The 23658-nt window shown below is 45.3% G+C and overlaps 1 protein-coding gene across 1 annotated transcript; it reads right to left on the reverse strand.

The window, feature by feature from the left end:
* Nucleotides 1-2085: 2085 nt before the first annotated feature.
* RXFP3 (relaxin family peptide receptor 3) lies at nucleotides 2086-6672 on the reverse strand. Its single transcript, XM_079996215.1, has one exon. The coding sequence runs from the start codon at nucleotides 5984-5986 to the stop codon at nucleotides 4622-4624; it is 1365 nt and encodes a 454-aa protein (XP_079852341.1). The 5' UTR covers nucleotides 5987-6672; the 3' UTR covers nucleotides 2086-4621.
* Nucleotides 6673-23658: the final 16986 nt, after the last annotated feature.

The following is a 23658-nucleotide window of genomic DNA, read 5'->3' on the forward strand; positions in this document are numbered from 1 at the left end:
AGTTTGAATGAGGTGGGAAATTAAGAATGATAGCATTTTGTCATGACTTTGAATGGGAGTGCTATCAGGGCAGGACTTTGGGGCAGATGTGCAAGGGTCCTTGAGTAGGAGCCCCCCTAAACAGCACATCTGTCTTACCACATTCTGAAGCAAATGAAAACATATACATTACCCTCCAGAAGACTACTTAGTCTGGAGCCCACCCACCCACTTCCAAATGAGCCCAGAATCTAACTTTTACGATAACTGGTCGATGTCAGCTGAGTCAGTAGGTGAGCAATAGACACATCCATAGCAATTCAACTCTGTTGCTAGGTGAATATTCCCCCCAAATTACTTAGCATGTATTTAGTGCTTGGAATTGTTTCAAGCACTTCCTATACATTGTGATCCTTGCTACAACCCTGTAAGTTGGGACATATTGGGGGTGGGGGATCAAATTGCTAAGGCAATTATTCCATAGTGCAAACGCTTCTGCTTGGGCAACAGAATCGTCTCCCCTTCTCTTTCCCCTGGCCAACATGCCCCCCCCCAAAAAAAATCTATTCAAGGGGCTGCCTCAGATTTGAGAAGGATGCATGCAGGCGAAGGAGAACTGAGCTAGGATAGTTCACTTGGTAGAGCATGAGACTCTTACTCTCAGGGTTGTGGGTTTGAGCCCCACGTTGGGCAAAAGATTCCTGCATTGTAGGGGGCGGACTAGATGACTCTTCCAATTCTCAGATTCTCTGAGAGAGAGGAAAGTCCCATTGCACAAGTGGAAATTCTTGCACCAATGGGACTCGTTAGGGGAATACCACCCATTCATATTGCATGCAATGTGGGAGAAGGAAGGAAAATGGCTTGCTTATGGCCATCTAATGCATCTATGGCAGAAGCTAGGTTACCAGAGCCATAACTCAGTGGTACAGCACATACTTTGGATGCAAAGGGTTCCCATTTCAATCCCTGGGCATTTCAAGGTAGGGTTGCAAAAACACCCCATCTGAAACCCCAAAGAGCTGTGGCCAGCAAGCGGAGGGAATCCTGTGCTAGATGGACTTTGTTACAAGACAGGATCCTTCATTCATTTCAAAAGGTTTGCTTTGGTCTGCAGCCCAAAAAACTCACTGTTGCGTGGGGCCGCAATGGCGCAAAAATGTGGTTACTAAGCATGGATCCACATGGATGCTCAGGATTTTTGCATTGGGTCACCCCAAATTCACCATCAGATCACATAGCATGTCCATGGCTATAGCCTGCACCAAAAAAATCACGCACCCACTGTTGCCTGGGGCCGTAATGGCACAAAAACGTGGTTACAAAGCATGGATCCACATGGATTCTCAGGATTTTTGCATTGGGCTACCCCAAACTCACTGTCAAATCACATGTCTGTGGCCACAGCATAAACCACAAAAATCATACATCCACTGTTTCATTCAGAATATTTTTTTCTTGTTTTCCTCCTCTAAAAATGAGGTGCGTCTTATAGTCAGGTGCGTCTTATGAAGCAAAAAATACAGTAGCAATGCTTGCATCGTATTTGCCAATGGGGTAGAAGTGTTCTTTGCAGTTATGACACTTGAAGGCAGGTGACTGAAAGAGCGGTAGACTCTTCTCTTTGTGCTAATGTGATGGTAGCATAGATTCTAGCATGAATGCAGTGGACAGCGGAGGAGAGAGATTTGCCTGCCACACACATAATACCTCTGTTGCTGGGGAGCAAAAGGAGAACCAACCATTTACCCCTCCCCATTTTCTATTTTTTTTTCTTGTTTAAGAAAGTCAATGTGTACTCTTGAAACCAAAGAGGCATGCCCAGCTTTGCAACTAAGCAGAGTTAATGAAATGTTAGGTGTTTGCAGTAGGAGAATGCTTGCCTGGTTCGTGTGTTTGGTTTTTGAAATTCAAATGGACAACACAAGCATCTGAGAAGTGCCCTAATTCTAGAACAGTCAGTTATGTGCACAAAGGCACACACACCAACACAAGAGAGATACTTGAAGTTTAAGTATCTTTCCGCTGAGCAGAGGGATTGATTCTTTCCAGGCAATGCTTAGCTGCAGACAAGGCTTTACGAAGTAACAAGAGTGCTCTATGTAATATGCATATGGTGGTTTAATAATCTACAGATAACAAGGTTCATACTTTCGATACAGAATTTTTAAAATACAAAACATTTTGCCTTGAAACATCCTTTTTCCCCAGACCCAGAACATCACCCCAGGTTTTTAGTTCACATTAATTTCCAGGAATCGCACGCTCCCACATTGCAACAAGCAGTCTTTGGTGCAATCCCAGCCCTTGTGTGTGAACATGGTGTTGCTACAGTAGTAGCCATGGAGAATGGAGCACTCCATAGAAATCAAAACTGGAGAGAATTATCTCTCTGCATGGGGGTAAATGGTGGCAAAGAATGTAAGAGCTGAAGTTTTGAAAACAGGGAGTCAGGAGAAGGAGGAAATCTGGTCACCTGTGGTTCAAGTGTGAAGTCCAAGACTTTTAGGTAGTGAATGAGTCTTGGGTAGAAATTTTGCCACCAGGTATACTGGAGAGAGAATCTTTCCAGAAGCTGGTCAAGAAAAGGGCAATTACTTCAAATGTTAAATATTTCCATGAAGGGCAGATCAACCAACATGATTAGTCATTACAGCCAAATAGAACTTCCATGTGCAGTGGCAGTGTACCACCAAATATCAAACACTGGTAGCAAACAGCAGGAAAGGGGTTTTGCCTCTTATGGGACATGTTCCTTGCCACTGTTGGAACCAGGATGCTGCCCCCAAAGGAGCTTTTTCCTGTTCTGGAATCCAGACTTGGCAGGAAAAGCCTGTTGTATGTCAGCTCCTGGATCTTTTACAACCTTCCTCACAAAATGAGTTTGCACCACCATCTGGTCTCAACCACCCACCTTGGCAGCACAGCTTAAATTTTTTATCATGCTCTTTTGAAATCCCAGATATCCTCTGCTAGTTCGCAAACTGAATCATCTCTCAGAAAAAAGGGTATGTTTGTGCTATATTTCCAGGAGGAGCCATTTCCAGGAGAACAGCCATATTAGTCTGATGCAGCAAAAAAACCAGAACAAAAACACACCAGAAAAGAAACTTGTGGCACCTTGAACACAACTGCACTGGTTAAGCATATGAATGGACTAAGGTTCATTCATCAGATGCGTCCAAAACTACAACCCTGCTTCCTCTTGTTCCCTCTCCCTTTGAATCAAAGGTTCACACCAGGATTAGAGCAAGATATGCCACAGACCTGTTATCTCTTTCCCTCTCATCTTCAACCGTCCCCTTAAGAACACAGATCCCAATATGGGCACTCGGAACATGGAACATACTTAGAACATCAGTCCTGGAGAAGTCCCTGAGAAACCTTGTTTCATCTCCACAGGAACTGAACCCTCTGAGGGCCCTTCCTCTATAGACAAGTCTCTCACCCCCCAACAAGATGTAATAGTCAGCCAAATCCCCCTCCCATAAGGTACAGGAACTCCATCTTCCTGATTCCTGTAAAACCAGAAAGTCCCCAGGAATGGATTTACATACCTTGCTTCCCCTGGACCAGTCCAGAAACTCACTACCTTAAGACAACTCCTTCTGCAGTCATGGGGAAGCACTACTACAGAGCTGGCTCTTCCATTAGGCAGAGTGAAGCAGCCGCCCCAGGTGTGGTTGCTGGAGGAGAGAAGAGTGCACCCCTTAAGCTAGCTAGTCTACTGCCCTCCATTGTGGTGAAGACCACTATCCCATCATCACCAGCATTGAAGTAAAATTCAACTGCCAATCTGGCCAAGTTCAGTATATAGAACTAGGGGTTGGGATGAAGGATCTTGTCCTTTGCACCCTGCAGCAAACTGTATTGGGCTGGTCCTGATTTCCTAAATGCTACACACACACCTTTATTTGGGTAAAGGGTGGGAGAGCATCTGCCTTGCATATAGAAAGTCCCTGGTTCGGTCTCCAGGCAGGGCAGGGAATGTCGTCTGCAGCCCTGGATAAATGCTGCCCATCAGCAGAGACAATACTGAGACAGATGGACCACTGGTCTGACTCAGCTCCCTATGGTCCCGTTGCCTGAATTATGGAACAGCCCTACACACATTTCCTATGGGATGTGAGTGGCGCTGTGGTCTAAACCACGGAGCCTCTTGGGGTTGCCAGTCGGAAGGTCGGCGGTTCGAATCTGCATGACGGGGTGAGTTCCCGTTGCTCTGTCCCAGCTCCTACCAACCTAGCAGTTCGAAAGCACACTAGTGCAAGTACATAAATAGGTACCGCTGCAGCAGGAAGGTAAACGGAGTTTCCGTGTGCTCTGGTTTCCATCACCGTGTTCCGTTGCACCAGAAGCAGTTTAGTCCTGCTGGCCACATGACCCAGAAAGCTGTCTGTGGACAAATGCCGGCTCCCTCGGCCTGAAAGCGAGATGAGCGCCGCAACCCCATAGTCGCCTTTGGCTGGACTGAACCATACCTTTTTTTACACATTTCCCTCCCCCCTTTGGGAATGGAAGAATCCAAGGAGCACATTGCTTGGCTCCCCCACTCCACCAAGATGGGGTGCGCTCCAAAACAGACCCTGACTTGTTGACTCTGGAGATTGGAAACATCACAGCCTCACTCAGCCCCTTAAGCTTATAAATGCAGTTCGGCCGAGGTGGTGGTGGGCAAGAAGTCAGAGCGGCTACTGTAGACCACCACCCCGGGGGGATATGAGATGATGTCAGGCAAGCTGACTGCTGCAGGAGCAGCTGGAGCAGCAGAAACAGCTCTGGGGTCAATGGGCATCAAGGTGTGCAAGGCTTGCTCCTCATGCTCGGGCTTGGTGGTGGCAGTGAAGGGGCGCATGGCCGTGAGCGAAGGCGAAGTGATCCGCCACAGCAACTTCTTGAGGGCCTTGCGGAACTCCCTGCGCATCAGGCAGTAGAAGATGGGGTTGAGGCAGCTGTTGGAGTAGGCCAGGCAGATGGTGACAGGGAACAGGTAGGTCTGGGAGAAGAAGTAGGCATTGCTGAAGGGCAGCACGTTGAGCTTGATGAAAATGCCCCAGATGGTGAGCGCCTGGTTGGGAAGCCAGCAAAGGAAAAAGGAGAGCACCACAATGGTCACCGATTTCGTCACCTTGGACCGGCGCTTGGTGCTGGGACCGCAGGAGCTGGTGCCCATGTGCCTGTCACTGATGAAGCGCACCAGCAACAAGTAGCAGAGGGTGATGATGCCCAGGGGCAAGAGGAAGCCCAGCAACACCTTCTGGGCATGGTACAGCCCCAGCCAGAAGGGGGTATTGTTGCCTTGGCTGTCGGGGAACTTGACCAGACAGAACTCCTCCTCTGTGTAGATGGTGGAGGTGGTGGAGTAGATGCCAGTGGGCAGGGAAGCCAGGATGGCCACCAGCCAGATGAGGACACACAGCCACTTGGCCGAAGTGCATCCCCCACAAAGTCCGCCGGGCCTTTTGCTCTTCAGGGCAGAGGCCACTGAGTGGTAGCGGGCCACGCTCATGGCTGTGAGGAAGAAGACGCTGGCGTACATGCTCACCGTGGTCACGTAGGAGAGGATCTTGCACATGGCGTTGCCAAAGAGCCAGGTGAAGTCCAGGGCATTCTCCACCGCCCAGAAGGGCAGGGTCAGCACAAACTGGAAGTCAGTGGCGGCCAGGCAGGTCACAAAGAGGTTGATGGAGGACTTGTTCCAGCCTTGCTTGCTTTTCATCAGGTAGAGCACGAGGAGGTTCCCCACCAGCCCCAGGGCACAAACCACGGAGTAGATGGTGGAGATGAAGACCCTCAGGACAAGCGAGCCGCTGCCTTGCGGCCCATCGGCTCGCTCCAGGTGGACGAGGCTCCTCCAGAGCTCCTGCAGGGACGCGTTGCTCCGGTTGCTCGACAGCCTCTCCTCGAGGAAGCTGGAGAAGAAGGAGCCCAGCGAGTCTCCGGGCTCCACGTCCTTCATGCTGGCGGCCAGGGAGCAGTAGCTGTAGTCACACGGGGCATCCATCATCCCATGGCAGACGGGAGCTTCGGCCCGTCTCTGCCCCACCGACCGAGCTGGAAGGCAACGAGGGCGGCTCCTACAAAAGTCCCGGGCGAGGATCCTGCAGAGAACTTTTCACAAGGAGGAAGGGGCGCTGCCGGCCGGGTCTGCCTTCTGCTAAACTCACATGGACGAGGCGGCAGGAGAGATCGCGTTGCCAAACGACCAGCACCGATCCAAAGGCGGTTGCAAAATAAGCTTTTCAGATCCAAAGGCGGCGGGCAGATAGACCCCCCAAAAAATGCATTCGCTAGGAAGTGACCCAGTCGCTGCTCTGACTTTGTTGGGTGATCTCCAGAAAGCAACCCCGCTTGCCGGCTGCACAGAAGGAGCTGGGATAGGAATCGGGTTTCGGATTGGGCACGGCGTCTCGCTGGTCTTTGGAAGCAGAGCCTCTCCGGATCCTTCTGATCTGGCCGCAACTGCCGCCCGAGTGCTGCCTTCCTCTCCTGTGCAGTCATTCATATACAGCGCTGCCTTTCTGCCCCCGCTGCTTGCCCTTCAGAGTGCGCGCGCAGCTACGCGCCCGGGGAGCTCTCCAAGGTTCCGAAAAGGTAGCGCCAGCTGCGCCCGCCTCTGTCCCGCTTCTTACCCCGCAGCAGCCAAATTAAGTGGCACTGCTGAAATATCTGACTGACAGAACTTTTTATTTTTGACGCCGGCATGCCAACAGTGTGCTTTCCTTCCTTCCTTCCTTCCTTCCTTCCTTCCTTCCTTCCTTCCTTTCCTTTTCACTGATATTCTGCATGAAAACCATCACCATCATGGGCAACGCACAGATCCTTGCGTTCAAACAAAGCCAGTGTTTGTATTTTAATCTGTAAATTTAATATAGAAACCTCCACGGGTTCTTGCTTTCAACAGAGCGCGTGTTCCTGCTTTGAGAAAATCTTTTCCATACTTGTGGGGTGGGGCCCGTTTCCCTATGCTGCAAATAGGAAGGGGGCGGGGGAGAGAAACAATCAACTTCTCCCGTGTTTGCCTATTGCAGACACGTGTCTTCCAATATCGCTTTTTAAATTATGTCTCCTATTTTGTAACCTCATGAGCATGCAGTATGATTTACCCCGGATTTTAACATGGAGTGACAAAGGACTCTGCAAAATTAAAGAGAAACGGGGGGAACTGGGGTTTTCATCTAGGCATGTGCAGAACTCCTCCTTTACCACGGCCACTAGGTAATCACAAGCAGCCCTGGGGACACTTTGATCAGGCAGCAGGTATGATAGCTTGAACCGTGGTACATTTTACTTACATTCAGTATTTTAAAAATATGTTTAAAAACTGGTCAGAGCTCTTAAGTGTATTACCTTTTAAAGTTTTAAAATAACCAAAAAATCCACCCCACCCCCTCGAAGACAATATAAAAGCAATAGGCTGGATCCAGACTAAGGCTGCAATCCTAACCCCTTTTACCAGGGAGTAAGCCCATTGAATTCAGTAGGACTTCTGGGTAGACATGGTTAGGATTGCACTGTTAGCTGTGCTTGGAGTAGACCGCTGAAACCAGCGTGGCTTGAGTTAATTCCATGGATTTCTAAGGATGGCTAACTATGGCTCTCAGAATCCACCCTATACAACAAACAGCCAGCCAAATCCAAAACCAGCCAGAATAGGTGTGCCTTGCAACCTTTTCTGAAGGCAGTTCTATATAGAGGACCCCATGCAGGTTCCATGGAGTCCCTTGCTGAAACAGTGGTCCCAGATCTTCCTGAGAGTAGGTCTCATGTCTTCCACAGAGGCTGTGCTCTCTCCCCTGTCTCCAGGGTTAAAGCAGATGTCTACAGGGGATAGCTCAGTTGGTTAGAGCATGGTGCTGATAATGCCAAGGTTGCAGGTTCCTTCCCCGTATGGGACGGATGCATATTCCTGCATTACAGAGGGTTGGACTAGATGACCCTTGTGGTCCCTTCCAGCTCTACAGTTATATGATTCTATAATTCTCTCTGGTGGCACAGCAGCTCTGGATTGCCCTTCCAAGTGTAGGACCAACATTATTATAGTTTAAGTGAAGTCATGCCTGTTCTATCAGGCTTCAGGCCCGCTGCACTATGATTAGGGTTTGGATGATCAGATTGTTTTTATCAGTGCTGCTGTTTATTAACCTTTGTCAATTGATATTTGTACTGCACTTGTTTTATCAGGCTTTTAAGCATTATATATAACCTTCCATGGACACTAATGGTGGCGAAGGAGGTAAGACATGGTTTGAACAATATAAAATTGAATATACAGTGGTACTTCGGGTTAAGAACTTAATTCGTTCTGGAGGTCCATTCTTAACCTGAAACTGTTCTTAACCTTAACTTTAGCTAATGGGGCCTTGCGCTGCCGCCACGCCGCCATCACACAATTTCTGTTCTCATCCTGAAGCAAAGTTCTTAACCCGAGGTACTATTTCTGTGTTAGCGGAGTCTGTAACCTGAAGCATCTGTAACCTGAAGGATATGTAACCCGAGGTACCACTGTATAAATATAAAATCGAATATATAAATATATAAAAGCCAGTAACTGGGACCAGAAGCCGACTGGCCGTTGGTATGGATGATGGAGCAGAGAAGACAATATTCACACCTTCTAATATGTCTAAGGAGCTAGGCAAACACTTTTTGCCCTTGCTGCCGAGGGCTATGGCACTGTGTTTTGCTCACTGACTGTCTCCATCCTGACCCATTTCCCAGTGAGCAATAAAAACTCAGAAATGTTCTTCTCCCTACTCATTGATGATGGCAGTGATGATGATCAAGCATCTAAGCAACTACATTCAGTCCTGGCTAATGACACTATTCAAGCAGGGGGAGATTAATAAAATGGTAATGATCATAACTATTATCAGTGGAACAATGTGATGGTGATTGATAGTGCTTTAACGATTATAGACCACAAGAGCAGCAGGCTGGGCATTCTGGCATGCTTAAGGACTGTTAGGAGGGATCGCTGAAGTTAAAAGCATCAATCCAATAGTCTCTTTTCTACAGCAGTCAGATCTTCAAAAGGGAACTCTGGCTGTTGTTTCAGCATGACCCACTAGAGGTCGCAGGAGTAAAGGGAAGCAAATCCACCACATTCTTCCTTCCCATAGCACCAGAGACTGATAGGAAGGTTACAGTTTTGCCACTGCTGCTGAGTTGGAAAGCCCTGATATACACAATTCATTGCTGGTACACTTGAAAGTACAAGGAAGGTTGTGAACAGCGGGTGTTCGGCATCAAGTCTTTATCCAACTTTCCCAAAGAGTCTTCCAGCTGGTCATAGATTTCTTTGCACAATAAAAATAAACGCCCCACTGACTTATATGTATTTCATTCATTTATTAATTTTATATACCGCCCTTCATCCGAAGACCACGGTGCAGCTTACAATAGAAAAACACAAAAATATATGCTGTAATAAAAAACTAAAACACAGTTTAAATAGTGGGGTAGGAGAGCTGGGGGGGATTCACATCTGGCAACCAATGAGCGAGCCCATTTGGTTTCAGATAGTAGATGGATAAAGGTAAAGGTAAAGGGATCCCTGACCATTAGGTCCAGTCGTGGCCGACTCTGGGGTTGCGGCGCTCATCTCGCTTTATTGGCCGAGGGAGCTGGTGTACAGCTTCTGGGTCATGTGGCCAGCATGACTAAGCCGCTTCTGGTGAACCAGAGCAGCGCACGGAAACGCCGTTTACCTTCCCGCCAGAGCAGTACCTATTTATCTACTTGCACTTTGACGTGCTTTCGAACTGCTAGGTTGGCAGGAGCAGGGACCGAGCAACGGGAGCTCACCCCATCACGGGGATTCGAACTGCTGACCTTCTGATTGGCAAGTCCTAGGCTCTGTGGTTTAACCCACAGCGCCACCCGCATCCCTAGTACATGGGTACATGACCCTCTAACAGCTATGGTGACTCATTTACCAGAAGTAATGTATTTTGTGTTAACTCTAGAATGGTTACTTGATTCTGACCAAACTAAGCCACCTAGAGCACAATACACAACTGGAAATTCCATTTAAGTCTGGCCACTTTAGCAAAACCAGTCAGTTCTTCTTGCAAGGCTGCAGCTGTGTCCAGAGGACAACGGGTGGCTGGTCATCATAATGTTGTTGGCACAAAGGGCCTTCCATTAATATTTGGGATCAGCCAAGGATGAATAGCTAAGGATATCAATCGCTATGAGCCACAATGGCTATGTTCTACCTACACCATCTGAGACAGTGTGGCTGGGAATTACAGGTGAGCAGGGTGCTACTGCACTCATGTCCAACTTGCAGGCATCCCACAGGCATCTGCTTGGCCACTGTGAGAGCAGGATACTAGACTAGATGGACCACTGGCCTGATCCAGCAGGCTGGTCTTAGGTTCAAGTTGTAATATAAACAGAAAAGGGGATAAGACCTGTTCTGTCCCACGCAAAATCGGGATTTGTTCCACATTGAGACCGTTAACTCTAATCTTGCTTTTGAAGATGAATGCTTTACTAAAATAAATAATTTTGGGGTCAAATTTCATTTTCGTCAATACTCTGATTAAGATTGCCCCCACTCTAGGCAGTCAAAGGCCTTCAATATATCTAGAACAAATGATTGCCAGAGGAGAGCCTGATCTTTTGCTAAAATCAATATTTAATAATTTGCATATTGGATTAGCTATATTTCTGCAGCGGACAAAGCAGGCCTGTTCTAGATCAGTTAGCCTGCCCAGAAACTTAGGATTCATATTTGAATGAATGGATTTAATTGCTTGGAAAGTGAATCAGATTTACAGTCCTGTTTCAAACCGCGCACTAGCTATGAACAGATGTGCTCTACCTGGTGTACTTTGTTGGTCTTCCATCTGCTAGTATTATCACACAGCTGAATACTTTCCAAGCTTTGCAAACAGAGCACCCTCTCCTGTATGAGTTGGAGGAGAGAGTTGCAATCTTTACAACTGAAAAAGTATCATTAGCGTAGAATGTTAATATGCATTATGGGGGGTAGCAATGTCAATGATTCTTGAGTAATAACTGAAGTAATTATCAAGTCTATAGTGCACTGAATAAGCAAGAGGCGGCTATTACAGCTTAGCATGACAGTCTGAGGACTCTCCAGCCACTTGCAATAAAATTAAAGCATTATTACGACTGAGAATTGTGCCTTCATAACAGGGAACTTGAGTGCTTGTAGCTTCTTGTCCTGTTTCCTCCTTAATATACTTCTTTTCAAAGGCTTTCTCTGTTAACATGGAAAAGAAAACGTTTATTATCACATTACACAATGAAGTAGACCAGCCAGAAAAGTTATTACAGGCTAGCAAAAAGAAAATTAAAAAAAAAAAGCCTTTTAAAAGTTGGTTGGTAAAAGAGGGGTGGATTTTCCCATCCATCTACAAATATGCATTGTTTCCATACTGCCAATGGATGAAAGGTCTTGCTTTCTTTCGCAGCCAGAACAGAAATACAGTGGGCTAGGCTGGTGGATGAGGGATAGATCTTTCATTTTTCCATCATTCACCCATCACTAGTCTGCTTGGTTCCAACACTGGCGTTTCTCTCTGCAGATATGGAAGCCAGGCAGGCTGGTGGAGGAGGAACAGGGCAACCAGTCTGAAGGGAATTCCATTCACTCACTTACACTCAAGGAGATGGTGGCAACCAGGCTAGTAGTTAAATGCAAGGCTGGGTTTGCAACAGACCAAAGGATTGTAATTTGTTTAGTCTCACTTGTGTGTTTGTTGTGGGTGCTGCTTTGCAGAGCATTCCTGAAGATAAAATTTCCTTTTGCCTTCCATGAATGTGAGTGCTATAATTTCATTAATTACAAAGAAGCTATCTTGGGCATATTTAATTAGATAATTCCCAAAATGCTCTTCTTTTCTTTTCTTTTCTTTTCTTTTCTTTTCTTTTCTTTTCTTTTCTTTTCTTTTCATGATTTCACAAGTGAATAATTATTTGAAAATCGCCATCATGTTGCTAAACGTATGCACAAATGGTTTGAGAGCACTCGTCACAGAAGTAGCTCCTTTCATTTCCCCCAACATAAAGATATAAATCAAGCTATTTTGAAAATAATGAAAGCCGAATGGATTCATCTAGCTGCTGGACGTAAACTTAATCCAATGGCTCTTGCTTTTCGAGTGCTGTTTTACAGTTAACAAATCTTGTACTACAAGGACCAGAGGGTAAATCATGAGGGCACCATGAGAAGTTAGCCAGGAACCTTCTAATCATCACTTTGCTTATTATAGTGAGCAGTGCTGTTTTTCTAGGAAAAAATGGTCCAGGAACTCACCAGCTGAAAAAAGCCCTGATAGTGAGCCACAAAGTTGCAGAACGGCCAGGAATAGAGCAGGGTTCAGTGTGATTTCCCTGCTCCAAGCAGCTTATTGGTTCCCCCAGACTCAGTTTGTGCTTTCAGTTTCCAGCATATTGACCTGACAGTGGCTCCTATATTGCCTGTACAGTATCCAGCACTTCTGGGTGGATGAAGACTTTGATTATAACCAGGTATGGGGGAACGAAGCTGCCCCCTGAGGTGGTGTTGGAGTCTAGCACCCACCACCCTGATTTTTGGGCATGCTAGCTGGGGCTGATGGGAGTTGGAGTCCAACAATGTCTGGAAGACCAAAGATTCCTCACCCCTGGTTTGTTTCTTTCTTTCTTTCTTTCTTTCTTTCTTTCTTTCTTTCTTTTCTATACCGCTATACAGTGGTACTTAATTCATTCTGGAGTTCAGTTCTTGACCTGAAACTGTTCTTAACCTGAAGCACCACGTTAGCTAATGGGGCCTCCTGCCTCTGCCACGCCGTCAGAGTACAATTTCTGTTCTCATCCTGAAGCAAAGTTCTTAACCTGAAGCACTATTTCTGGGTTAGCGGAGTCTGTAACCTGAAGCGTATGTAACCCGAGGTACCACTGTATATTTTTAAGAAAAATCTCAAAGCAGTTTACAGCATATTAAATCAATAAAACATACCATATTTTTCACTCTATAAGACGCGCCAGACCATAAGACGCACCTAGTTTTTGGAGGAAAACAAGAAAAAAAAAAAATTCTGAATCTCAGAAGCCAGAACAGCAAGAGGGATCTCTGCGCAGTGAAAGCAGCAATCCCTCTTGCTGTTCTGGCTTCTGGGATAGCTGCGCAGCCTGCATTCACTCCATCAGACGCACACACATTTCCCCTTAGGTTTTAGGAGGGAAAAAGTGAGTCTTATAGAGCAAAAAATACGGTAAATAAAACAATCTGAAGAAAGTCAAATATAGAGTATACAGTCAAAGCAACATAACAGAAAACTAAAATATTATCTTAAAAATTTCAAAATAAAACATTGCAAAGTTTAAGTCCTAATAGTGGGTGTTGTTGTCTCAAATCATTCTTCCTATGTGGTGGTTGGCCCCTACTGGTCATGATTCCTGGACAACTTGTCCCAGCCCACTGCGCTCCAGTGAAACCTAGAAAGGACCAAAGGAGACTTGATGTCCTGTATCGTGGAGGAAATTTCATCAGAAGTTACTTGAGTTCTGAGGGTGAGAAAAGCTGAACCTGCTGCATCCCCCCCCCATCCAATTATACAATGAAAGATTTAACAACCCCATTGTATCTCGTTTCCACATGATCTGACCGCTTACATTGTTAGTTTTAGGCAGTAGGCTAGTCCAAAAGGCAGGGGAAGCTCAAAACTCTACAAACTAGGGAATAGGAAATGGGGAGAAATACAAGCAGATAAGCAAATGGGGAGTCCGGGAGTAACTTCAGAGTTATTCAAATGGTTGAAGGCTCATGAAGCCACTGCCTTTCTGAAGCTGAGCAGCTCTAGGTCTGGTCAATGCCTGGATGGGTGGCTGCCTGGGCACACACTACCTATGCATAGCTGTCAACGTTTCCCTTTTTAAAAGGGAAATTCCCTTATTTCGAATAGGATTCCTCGCAAGAAAAGGGAAGAGTTGACAGCTATGTAGCTATGGCTGCAAACAGGGAAATCATATATAAAAAGCAAAATGAATATAACTAGCTGCCTCGCACCCCATGTTTCTCAGGAATTTTTAACCCCCACCCACCAGTAAAACCCAGTGCAATTTTGAAATCAGCAGTTAAAAGCAGTGCTGCTTCTAAGGAGCTTCTGCACCTTTAACAGATGTGTACTACAAGGGAATTAAAGATGCAATAATTAAAGATGCAGGAGCCCCCTGCCCTCTTTGGCGCATGACTCAAAAATATCAATTATGACTTAATCAAATATAACATCTTGTCTTTAAGGAATTCTTTAAAATAATACATGTCAGAAATGGAAGGTTTGAGGTTCTGATATATTTTCTTTACCAATGTAAGCCCAATACAGGTAAGGACGTGCATGTGTTTACTCTTTTTTAAATGTTTCATTCTCAGAGAAAGAAATCAATTATGTGGAAAGCACAATGATTCAGAACTCCCCCTCCCCCAAAGTATTTATGTAGACAGCATCTGCTTCAGCTACTATGATAATAACCATAATAAACAGCTTTCTTCATTAAAAGGAAGCTTAGAAAAGAAATGAGAAACAGCAGGAATCCTTCAGGGTGAACAGAATGAAAAACTATCATTTTCCATACACATTTGTCAGAAACATTTTGAAAATTAATTGGGGTGAGTGGAGTGGAGGAGGAGATAGAAAATGGAATTTGATTCCCTGGGACATCTTATTCAAGTCAATAGACCACAACATTCAGCAAATGCAAAATAGGGAGAATTTGAGAGCTGTTTTGGAGCATAATGATGAAATATTGTTTCCAGTTTTCAAGGCTGCTATCCTAAGCATGCTAACCGAGGAGTAAGGGTAACTGAACACAGTGGGATTTACTTCTGAGTAAACATGTGTTGGTACAAACCTCAAAACAACTAAGCCTTTCGAGAACCAAGGTACCACTGTATTTTTAAGGTCATTGGTGCTGGATTATTTATTTTCCATTGCCCACCATGGAAAAAAAGTCAATTGTTTTAGCAGGACTCAAAATACTGAATCCTGGCATCTGCAAGGGGGAGGCATAATGTACCTTAAAAGGCTGCAGAGCGTCAAATGCATCTCAAATTCTTATTGTGAAGCCTCTTTCCACACTATTAAAGCAACAGAAGGAGAAGTCATATGGGAAACAGATTTTTCTGAAATGTCTGGGTTACTGCAAGCAGATTCAGGAAAAATCTGCCCAGCAGGGATCTGTAGCAGAGGGTGAAAGGAAGGAAGATTAGTGAAGTCATTGTGGAATCTACTAGTTTTGGCTTAAGGAGTTCAAGGCTGCTGTAGATTAGTTAACAACAGCAGTGTAATTATGCAACTTTAGATTCTGGAGTTAATGATCTTACAGAGACCCCTCTCCTTAGATGGTAATGTGAATTTCTTCACTTACTTAAGAATGCAGTAACATCTGGAGCATTGCTCTATCCGAACGCCTCACATACCATCAACGACTAATCAAAGGCATCTCCAAAAAAGGATACCTTTTTGACAAAATTTGGTCTCCTTTCCCCCCCTCATATATTGAGGAAGAACAGGATGTTTTAATGCCATCTTAACCAGAGAGGTGTCTGTGGGGGGAATATATGAACTGAAAATGTCTAGTAAACCCAGATTGGTAGCTGGGTTCCTAACTGAGGGTATTTGGCCAGCCAACATGACAGTGATGAGGGATTGAGGACTGGAGTGATCATTCTGTGATATTATGGCAGTGGACAAAGCTGTTTTGTGACTTTTGAATGAATTAATGAATGAATGAATGAATGCGGATAGAATAAGCCACCATGATGCATTGGGGGGGGGGCAGGGATAGTCTAAAAGAGAGGGGGTATGAGAAAATCCAGAATGCAGGGGGAAGTGTGGGAAGGCACATTTGGAGGTGAATGTCATATGGACAATGGAGAATTAATGGAGTTGCAGGAAACTTACTATCTCCATTAAATAACAGTATGGATGAGCCTTTGATAGGTGGAGATCCTTTTGGAACTGGGTCTCTCTCTCTCTCTCTCTCTCTCTCTCTCCCTCCCTCCCTCCCTCCCTCCCTCCCTCTCTCTCTCTCTCCACCTCCCCAGACTGAAAGTGAGCTGTGTGCATGCGGTAGAGAGAGAAAGGGACTGCAAAGGATACCGGCAGCCTTGGAACTGGGATGGAAACAGAAAGAGACCTGACTTGCTTTCTGGAAGAATTCAAAAATATGGCTTGGGTGTTCCTGCTCCCCCTGCCCCACCCTCCCCAATCTGATGGAGAACAAGATCCATTGGAGTGTAAATGCTATGAACCTTCCAGTCTGCACAGATGCACAGCCTTGACATTGACATCACAGTTTGCTTCAGCACAACCTTCCTACAGCTTTTACAGGGTATCATCTGTTAGATGCATGCCCACTTGCAGATTCACTGAGAAGATTGGATTTGTTCAGGTTCCAGCCAGCTTGGAACAGAAGTCGTGCAATTTTGTTCACCATCTCCTTCCCCGAGACTTCTCCCTGGTTCTGGCTAGAAAGATCAGATAGCAGGTGGTGAGAGAGATTTTCTCATGAGTGGGGAAGGGCAAAGGTGTCGTATTCCTTTGCTTCCCTTTTCGCTTCGTGGCACACATTCCAAACCAGGATGTCAAGGTATTAGGAGCTAGAACTGCCCCATTCCTTTGTCCTTGACTCGCCCCCCGCCCCCCGCCCCCAGCCCCACCATCTTTTCCACGTCCATCTCCTCAGCTGACACCACAAATGCTCTGGAGGCTCACAGGTCCCTGGTCAGGCTATTCTTGTAAATCTTTTATTGTTGCTGTCACAAATTCGTATATATCTGTGTGTCTAGGGATTCCTACAAGTATTGTACGTAGAAACCTCCACATTTATTTTTGGGTGGCTCCATTTTGTTGTTGTTGTTTTAAAAGGTATTTTTATTAATCAAATTCAACATGACAAATTATCAAACAGTATAATCACATACATTACTTCCCCCCCTTTTTTCCCTACCCCCTTCCATCCCTCCCCCCCACCCACCAGGGACTTTCCTCAGCTCCTCTGATTTCTTTACACATATTAGTCTCTGCATGTTATAAAGTTATACATTTCCTTACCTTATCTATGTATCATATTATCAAGCAATAAATTTGTGTATGTTTATTCAAACCCTGCCAAGGAGTCCAGTTCATTTTGCTGTCTTTTTAAAGTCACAGTTGTCCTTGTCTGGCAGTTTATATGTCAATTTAGCCAACTCTGCTTAGCTCCTCAATTTTTCTTGCCACTGTTCTTTCGTTGGGATTTCTTCATTCTTCCATCCTTGTGCTATCTAGATTCTTGCCGCTCTTGTAGCATACATAAATAAATTCTTTGTTTTTCTTGGCAGGTCTTGTCCTACAATCCCTAAGAAAAATGCTTCTAGGTTTTTTTTACAAATGTCATTTTAAACATTTTTTTCAATTCATTGTATATCATTTCCCTTTTTTTTAAACTTCTCTACCTTCCCACCACATATGATAAAAAGTCCCTTCTTTTTCTTTAAATTTGACAAATGTTTTATACATTTTTGCTATCTGTACTGGTGTAATATACCATCTATACACCATTTTCATATAATTTTCTTTCAAAAGAGAGCAATCTGTAAATTTCAAATTTACTTTGGGTGGCTCCATTTTGCTTCCCAACAGACAGGTACTCATCCACTCAGATTCACTATTAGAGGGAATGCATGACCTTGCAGTGCTCGCTATGTGCACGTGAAATACACAATGAAAAAAACCGCTCCTTGGCATGTGGCTCCTGCAGAGGATTTTGTTTTACACCCCCTCATTCAGCGACCTGGAGCCAGAGCTGTAGCTTAGCACAAACTAGGCAAAAGCTTCTATAGCTCCTGATGAAGATTTTGAGATTATTCCTTAGAAGGCATGAATATCCCTCAGCAATGTTCAAGCTGGTTAAATTCTGCATTTCTCTCAATCTTGCCACTTCGTTACTTGCCCCAAACCTCTTCTATTTAGAGAATGAGGCTGCACTGCTATGCCTGCTTATCTGGGAGCAGGGGTGCCAACCTGAATAAAATATTTTGGGAGGGGGGCAGGAAAGTCCCACCATGCATAATCAGTCACAAGACACAACACACACACACCATTTGAATGGCAGTGCCTATCAACTTTGGGGAGGAGCACAGCCCCCTCAAATATTTTATTGGGGGCAAAGGGACCGTGGGCCCTAGGAATTGGCTCCATGCAGGATTACTGGAATATACTTGGAGTCAAGAGTGGATTTCATGCTCTTTATTCAGCTCATAGTGGTGAGGAGGAATGGAAGTTCCCCCACAATATCTGCTTTATATACATTATTTACACAATGGGCTGCACGTGATTGGCTAATTCCAGGATTCTCCTGTAGGCCAATCAGGGAGTGGATTCACTTCCACCTGGAGCTGGATTGGGTGGCTCCTGCGGACCAATCATACTGCTGCATTGTTCTAGGACCAATCAGACTGCTGCATTCTGAATCCTATTGTTCTAGGACCAATGAGACTGCTGCATTTTGGATCCTATTGTTCTAGGACCAATGAGACTGCTGCATTTTGGATCCTATTGTTCTAGGACCAATCAGACTGCTGCATTTTGGATTCTATTGTTCTAGGACCAATCAGACTGCTGCATTTTGGATCCTATTGTTCTAGGACCAATCAGACTGCTGCATTTTGGATCCTATTGTTCTAGGACCAATCAGACTGCTGCATTTTGGATCCTATTGTTCTAGGACCAATCAGACTGCTGCATTTTGGATCCTATTGTTCTAGGACCAATCAGACTGCTGCATTTTGGATCCTACTCAACTCAGTACATAACAATTACCCAGCAGGAAAGCTAAACCTGCACTTTGGCTCCCGACAAAGCAAGGGTCACCCCCTAAAAAGTGAGGGGTGGTTTTTTTGTAAAAATGTGATATTTGATATCATAGAATTGTAGAATTGGAAGGGACTTTGAGCCCAACTCCCCGCAATGCAGGAATATGCAACTATCCCATATAGGGATCAAACCTGCAACCTTGGCATGATCAGCACCACGCTCTAACCAACTGAACTGGAAATGTCTTTTGTCTGCACTCTAGAGAGCTGCCACCTGCCAGTTGACACCAGACTTCACCACCCTGGTGACCTCTAGATACTTTGGACCACAACTTCCAACAGCCCCAGGCAGCAACTCAGGTGGGAGCTGTACTCCAAAACCAAATGAGGGCAGGAGGTTGACGAAGACAGAGAGGCAATAGTGAGCTAGGTAGAGGAATGGCTTCATTTGGTATAAGGAATCGTCTTATGCTAGCTTCCATGGGACCAACCACATTCAAAGGGGCTGCAAGTTTGCCGCTTGCACAGATCTCTTTATCATGCAGCAGGAGCATTGGGAGCACGAAAAGAGGGCATGTTTCCCCATGTGTCCACTTTAGCTTTCAATCCTGTAAACTAAAAGCACGCAGGGCTGCTAATTAGATTTCCCTGGAACTGATGGTTTCTGCTGTTTCTCAGCTTGGAAAAATGGAGCATGTCCAAGATTCCCGTGGGATCCTCTGACAGTGCCCTGAAAGGCTCAAAGGCTAAACGAGATATTGAGCAGGGACTTCTCACTGCTTGTCAAAAAAAGAAGAAGACTTGTCCAAAATAATGCTCATCCCTGACTGAAAACTTGTTTCATGTCACCCTTGGGCAACTTCATTCCCTTGCCATATGGCCACACCATCTGCAAAGCCCATTAAGGTACAATGACCCTAACACAGAAGGCTGCCTTAAACCCTTTCGTCCATCTAGTTTAGTATTGTTTACACTGACTGGCAGCTCCTCTCCAGGGGTTTCAGACTTTGTGTGTTCTACCTAGGGACCTCGGAGATCTGGGCCTTGAAGGTGAGTTGGAAGGATATAAGTGTAAGTCACTGTAACACGTCAATCCGAAGCATTTTAATAAGAGCCTATGGTCTGAAGCTCAACATAAAAAAAACCAAAAAACGAAGATCATGGCCACTGGTCCCATCACCTCCCGGCAAATAGAAGGGGAAGAAATGGAGGCAGTGATAGATTTTACTTTCTTGGGCTCCATGATCGCTGCAGATGGTGACAGCAGCCACGAAATTAAATGACGCCTGCTTCTTGGGAGAAAAAGCAATGACAAACCGCTTAAAAAGTAGAGACATCACCTTACCAACAAAGGTCCGTATAGTTAAAGCCATGGTTTTCCCAGTAGTGGTGTATGGAAGTGAGAGCTGGACCATAAAGAAGGCTGATCACTGAAGAATTGATGCTTTTGAATTATGGTGCTGGAGGAGACTCTTGAGAGTCCCATAGACTGCAAGAAGATCAAACCTCTCCATTCTGAAGGAAATCAGCCCTGAGTGCTCACTGGAAGGACAGATCCTGAAGCTGAGGCTCCAATACTTTGGCCACCTCGTGAGAAGAGAAGACTCCCTGGAAAAGACCCTGATGTTGGGAAAGATGGAGGGCACAAGGAGAAGGGGACGACAGAGGACGAGATGGTTGGATAGTGTTCTCGAAGCTACCAGCATGAGTTTGACCCAACTGCGGGAGGCAGTGGAAGACAGGAGTGCCTGGCGTGTTGTGGTCCATGGGGTCACAAAGAGTCGGACACGACTAAACGACTAAACAACAACAACAGGCTACCTCTCAGACTTCTTGTGACGATAAAACAACAGAGAAATGGACAAATGTGTTGCCTCACTGGAGGAAACTCAACAGGTGGAGTTCCTATTTTGTTTTTTTAATTATATTGTACCTCACCTTTCCATTTACCGTGAAACTCTCTGGGTACCTCCCTCACACCCATCACTGCACTGGGGGGGGGGAGGCACCTCTTGACTTTCCTCCCAGCATGCAGATCTTCCAACAGGTAGGAATTAAACAAGTTCAGTTTTCCCTATATCACCAAATCTCTGTGCCACAGAAAGTTGTGCCTGTTCCAGAACAGGCAGAAATCCAACTAGTGATAGAGCCTCGGCACTTTCTTTTTTTACAGCTGTATGACAGGCCAACATCCACCAAGTGCAGCTTTTCCTGCTTTCTGCAGTCAATCAGAAGCCGTGCTTTGGTTTTTGAACATTTTGGAAGTTGAACGGACTTCCAGAATGGATTCCATTTGACTTCCAAGATACGACTGTATGTGTTTTCTCCCTTCCCCCTCTCTTTCCTCCCCACCCTCTTGCTTCCCCTTTTCATCTCCGGCACTGCATCCACCCCCTTTCATCCACCCCTTTCCTAATTTTCAGTATTTATGGGATTTAGTTCCGGGGTGAGCTACATTGCTGCCTTCTGTGGAACAAGCTCTAAAGACATACTTTTCTTCAGAGTGGCGTTTAGACATTAAAATATGAGCTGTTGGGTTAGGAGAGTTGGGCCATGTATCCAACGATTGGGCCGTGCGCCCAATGCTGGTTTTAAAATGCCCTAGCCTATGTCTGAGTTCAATGGGGTTCAATCATTTTCATGTTGCGCTCCATTGATTGTAGTTGGTGTAGTTGCCTAATGGAAGGGTGGCTTAAAAGGTTCCCTCCAAATGATGCAAATTGTAATTCACACCAGCTCCCATCAGCATGAACAAAAGGTGGAGCTTTTTTGCTTCAGTGCTGAAGGTAACTGGCAAGAGAGTGTGATGGATGTGCCTCGTGGCTGGTATACAGAGGATCAAGAGTGGAATAATTAATGGTATCTCAGGGTTGGTAGGAAACTACAAGGAGAGAAGGAGAAAGCAGCAGTTCGGAAGCATCTAGCCAAGAGCTGCTTCATCGTCAGTTTCCACTTTTAAAGTAGTCTCCAGCAGCTTGCTAATGAGAGCAGGTCAATAATATGAGGTAAAATGATTTTCTTAGCCCTTGAGAAATTCCCCTTTCTCAACCCCGACATCTTGCTTTTAATACCATTTGTCAGAGTGTTTCGCTTAAGCCATTAAATAGTTATTAGAGAAATTGGGGACTGATAATAAGCTTCTGGCAAGATGTTCTTGGAAAGATGTTCTTATCGTCTGCAAATTGGCACCAGCCTCTTGGTTTTTTTCGCCTACCTCGTAGCAATCGTCACAACTTTCTCGGTATTTGGCGGTTAGGCATTGGAACGTGTCACAACTTTCACAACTTTCTCGGTATTTGGCGGTTAGGCATTGGAACGTGTTGTTGGTGTATGGAAGGGGAAGGTGTGGCCATCGCCTGCACCTTCAATTTTTGGGTATTCCGTTAAAGGAATCCGGCGGTCGGGATCCTGTCCAATGCCCTGTGTGGCTGGGGGCCATGGCACGACCCCCAGTGACATCAGGGGAGAGCTTATAGTTGTATTTGCATCAACAGGCTCCCCCTACTGGTGGTTAACCCCCGTCTGACTCACCCCTCTCCGAGTGGGTGGAGTCAACATTTGCTGTTGTCCAATGCCTAAGCCAATACCTCTCACATGCTGTAATCAATCAAGTTGTGGCCTTTTCTCGCCCATTAACCTAATATACTGTGTCCACATGTTTTTATTATTCCCAAGCGGGGGACAGGTCCTCGAATCACAATAAACATGTTCCAGATCATTCAAAACCTGCATTGTCTCCCATGCCCTTTCACCCTGCCCTGTTCAAAGTATCCATTCACCATGAAAATATATACGAAGAATGAAGTGTTATGTCAGCTTTTGGGGAGGCGGTGTTCATAGAAATTAAATTAATAACAAAAAAGAACCGATACCAGTCCCCTCGCTAACATTACTGGGGATATGAACAACACATTGGATAAAGGATTGGCTCAATGTTTGTTTTTAGGAGCCAGGATGATTAATGTAAGAAAGGGCAAATATTCAGAGGGGTTAAATAAGAATTCATCGTACAGTCAAATCTGGTCCATTGCTATTGCTGAAAATTTATCTGAAAATTCATGGTTTAGTAAAAGGCAAACAAAGAAGGATTTGTTTTCAATCATGTGGCTATATATATATATTATAAATGATGTCCTCTATTACATCTCATGGCAGCAGACCTTGTCCCTGGAATGAGGGCCACAAGGCATGATCTGGAAGCAGCATTCTTTAATACCAGCTGTGGTTCTTTCGTTGTGAGAAAATTGCACTCTGCACATGCTCAAAGGCATTTTCTCTTATGTAGAATCATTGTGTTCCACTGAGTCTTCGCATTGTCTAAATCCTGGCTAAAATTAAACCCCGGTTGTAGTTGCTTGGGTACACAGCTGGACATCAGAATAGTGGATCACTTCGCTCGGTTGTGAATTGTTCTGGAGTCAGAACATGCCGTTATCATATAAATGGTATTTTTTCACTTGGGCACTGAAACCCGCACCTCCCTCGCTCATGCTCTTTGTGCAAATGCCTTTCTATTTTCCAGCCCACGTTAAAACATTCTGGGCAATGCAGAAAGTGCCTGATGGCTGAAATCCTATGCCCACTTTCCCAGGAGTAAGATTTGCGCAACTCCGTGGCACTTCCTCCTGGGTACATATGCTTAGTGTTTTGTGGGGAAGAGGAACCTGCCTGTCTTATTCACTTTGGATTCCTCCAAACCCAAGTAACCCAGGAGCCAGCAGATAGATGAACAAGCAGAGAAGGTTTTCTTATGTCTCCCAGTTCCACTACATGCTCATCTCTGTGCAAAAGCGGGATTCCCTAGAAACCGCTTCCTCGCTCCACCACCACCCTCCTTCCCACTCTCTCCAGAAACCAGACACCAA

This window comes from Podarcis cretensis (genome assembly GCF_951804945.1).
Source record: "Podarcis cretensis genome assembly, chromosome: 11".
Classification (NCBI taxonomy): Eukaryota; Metazoa; Chordata; class Lepidosauria; order Squamata; family Lacertidae; genus Podarcis; species Podarcis cretensis.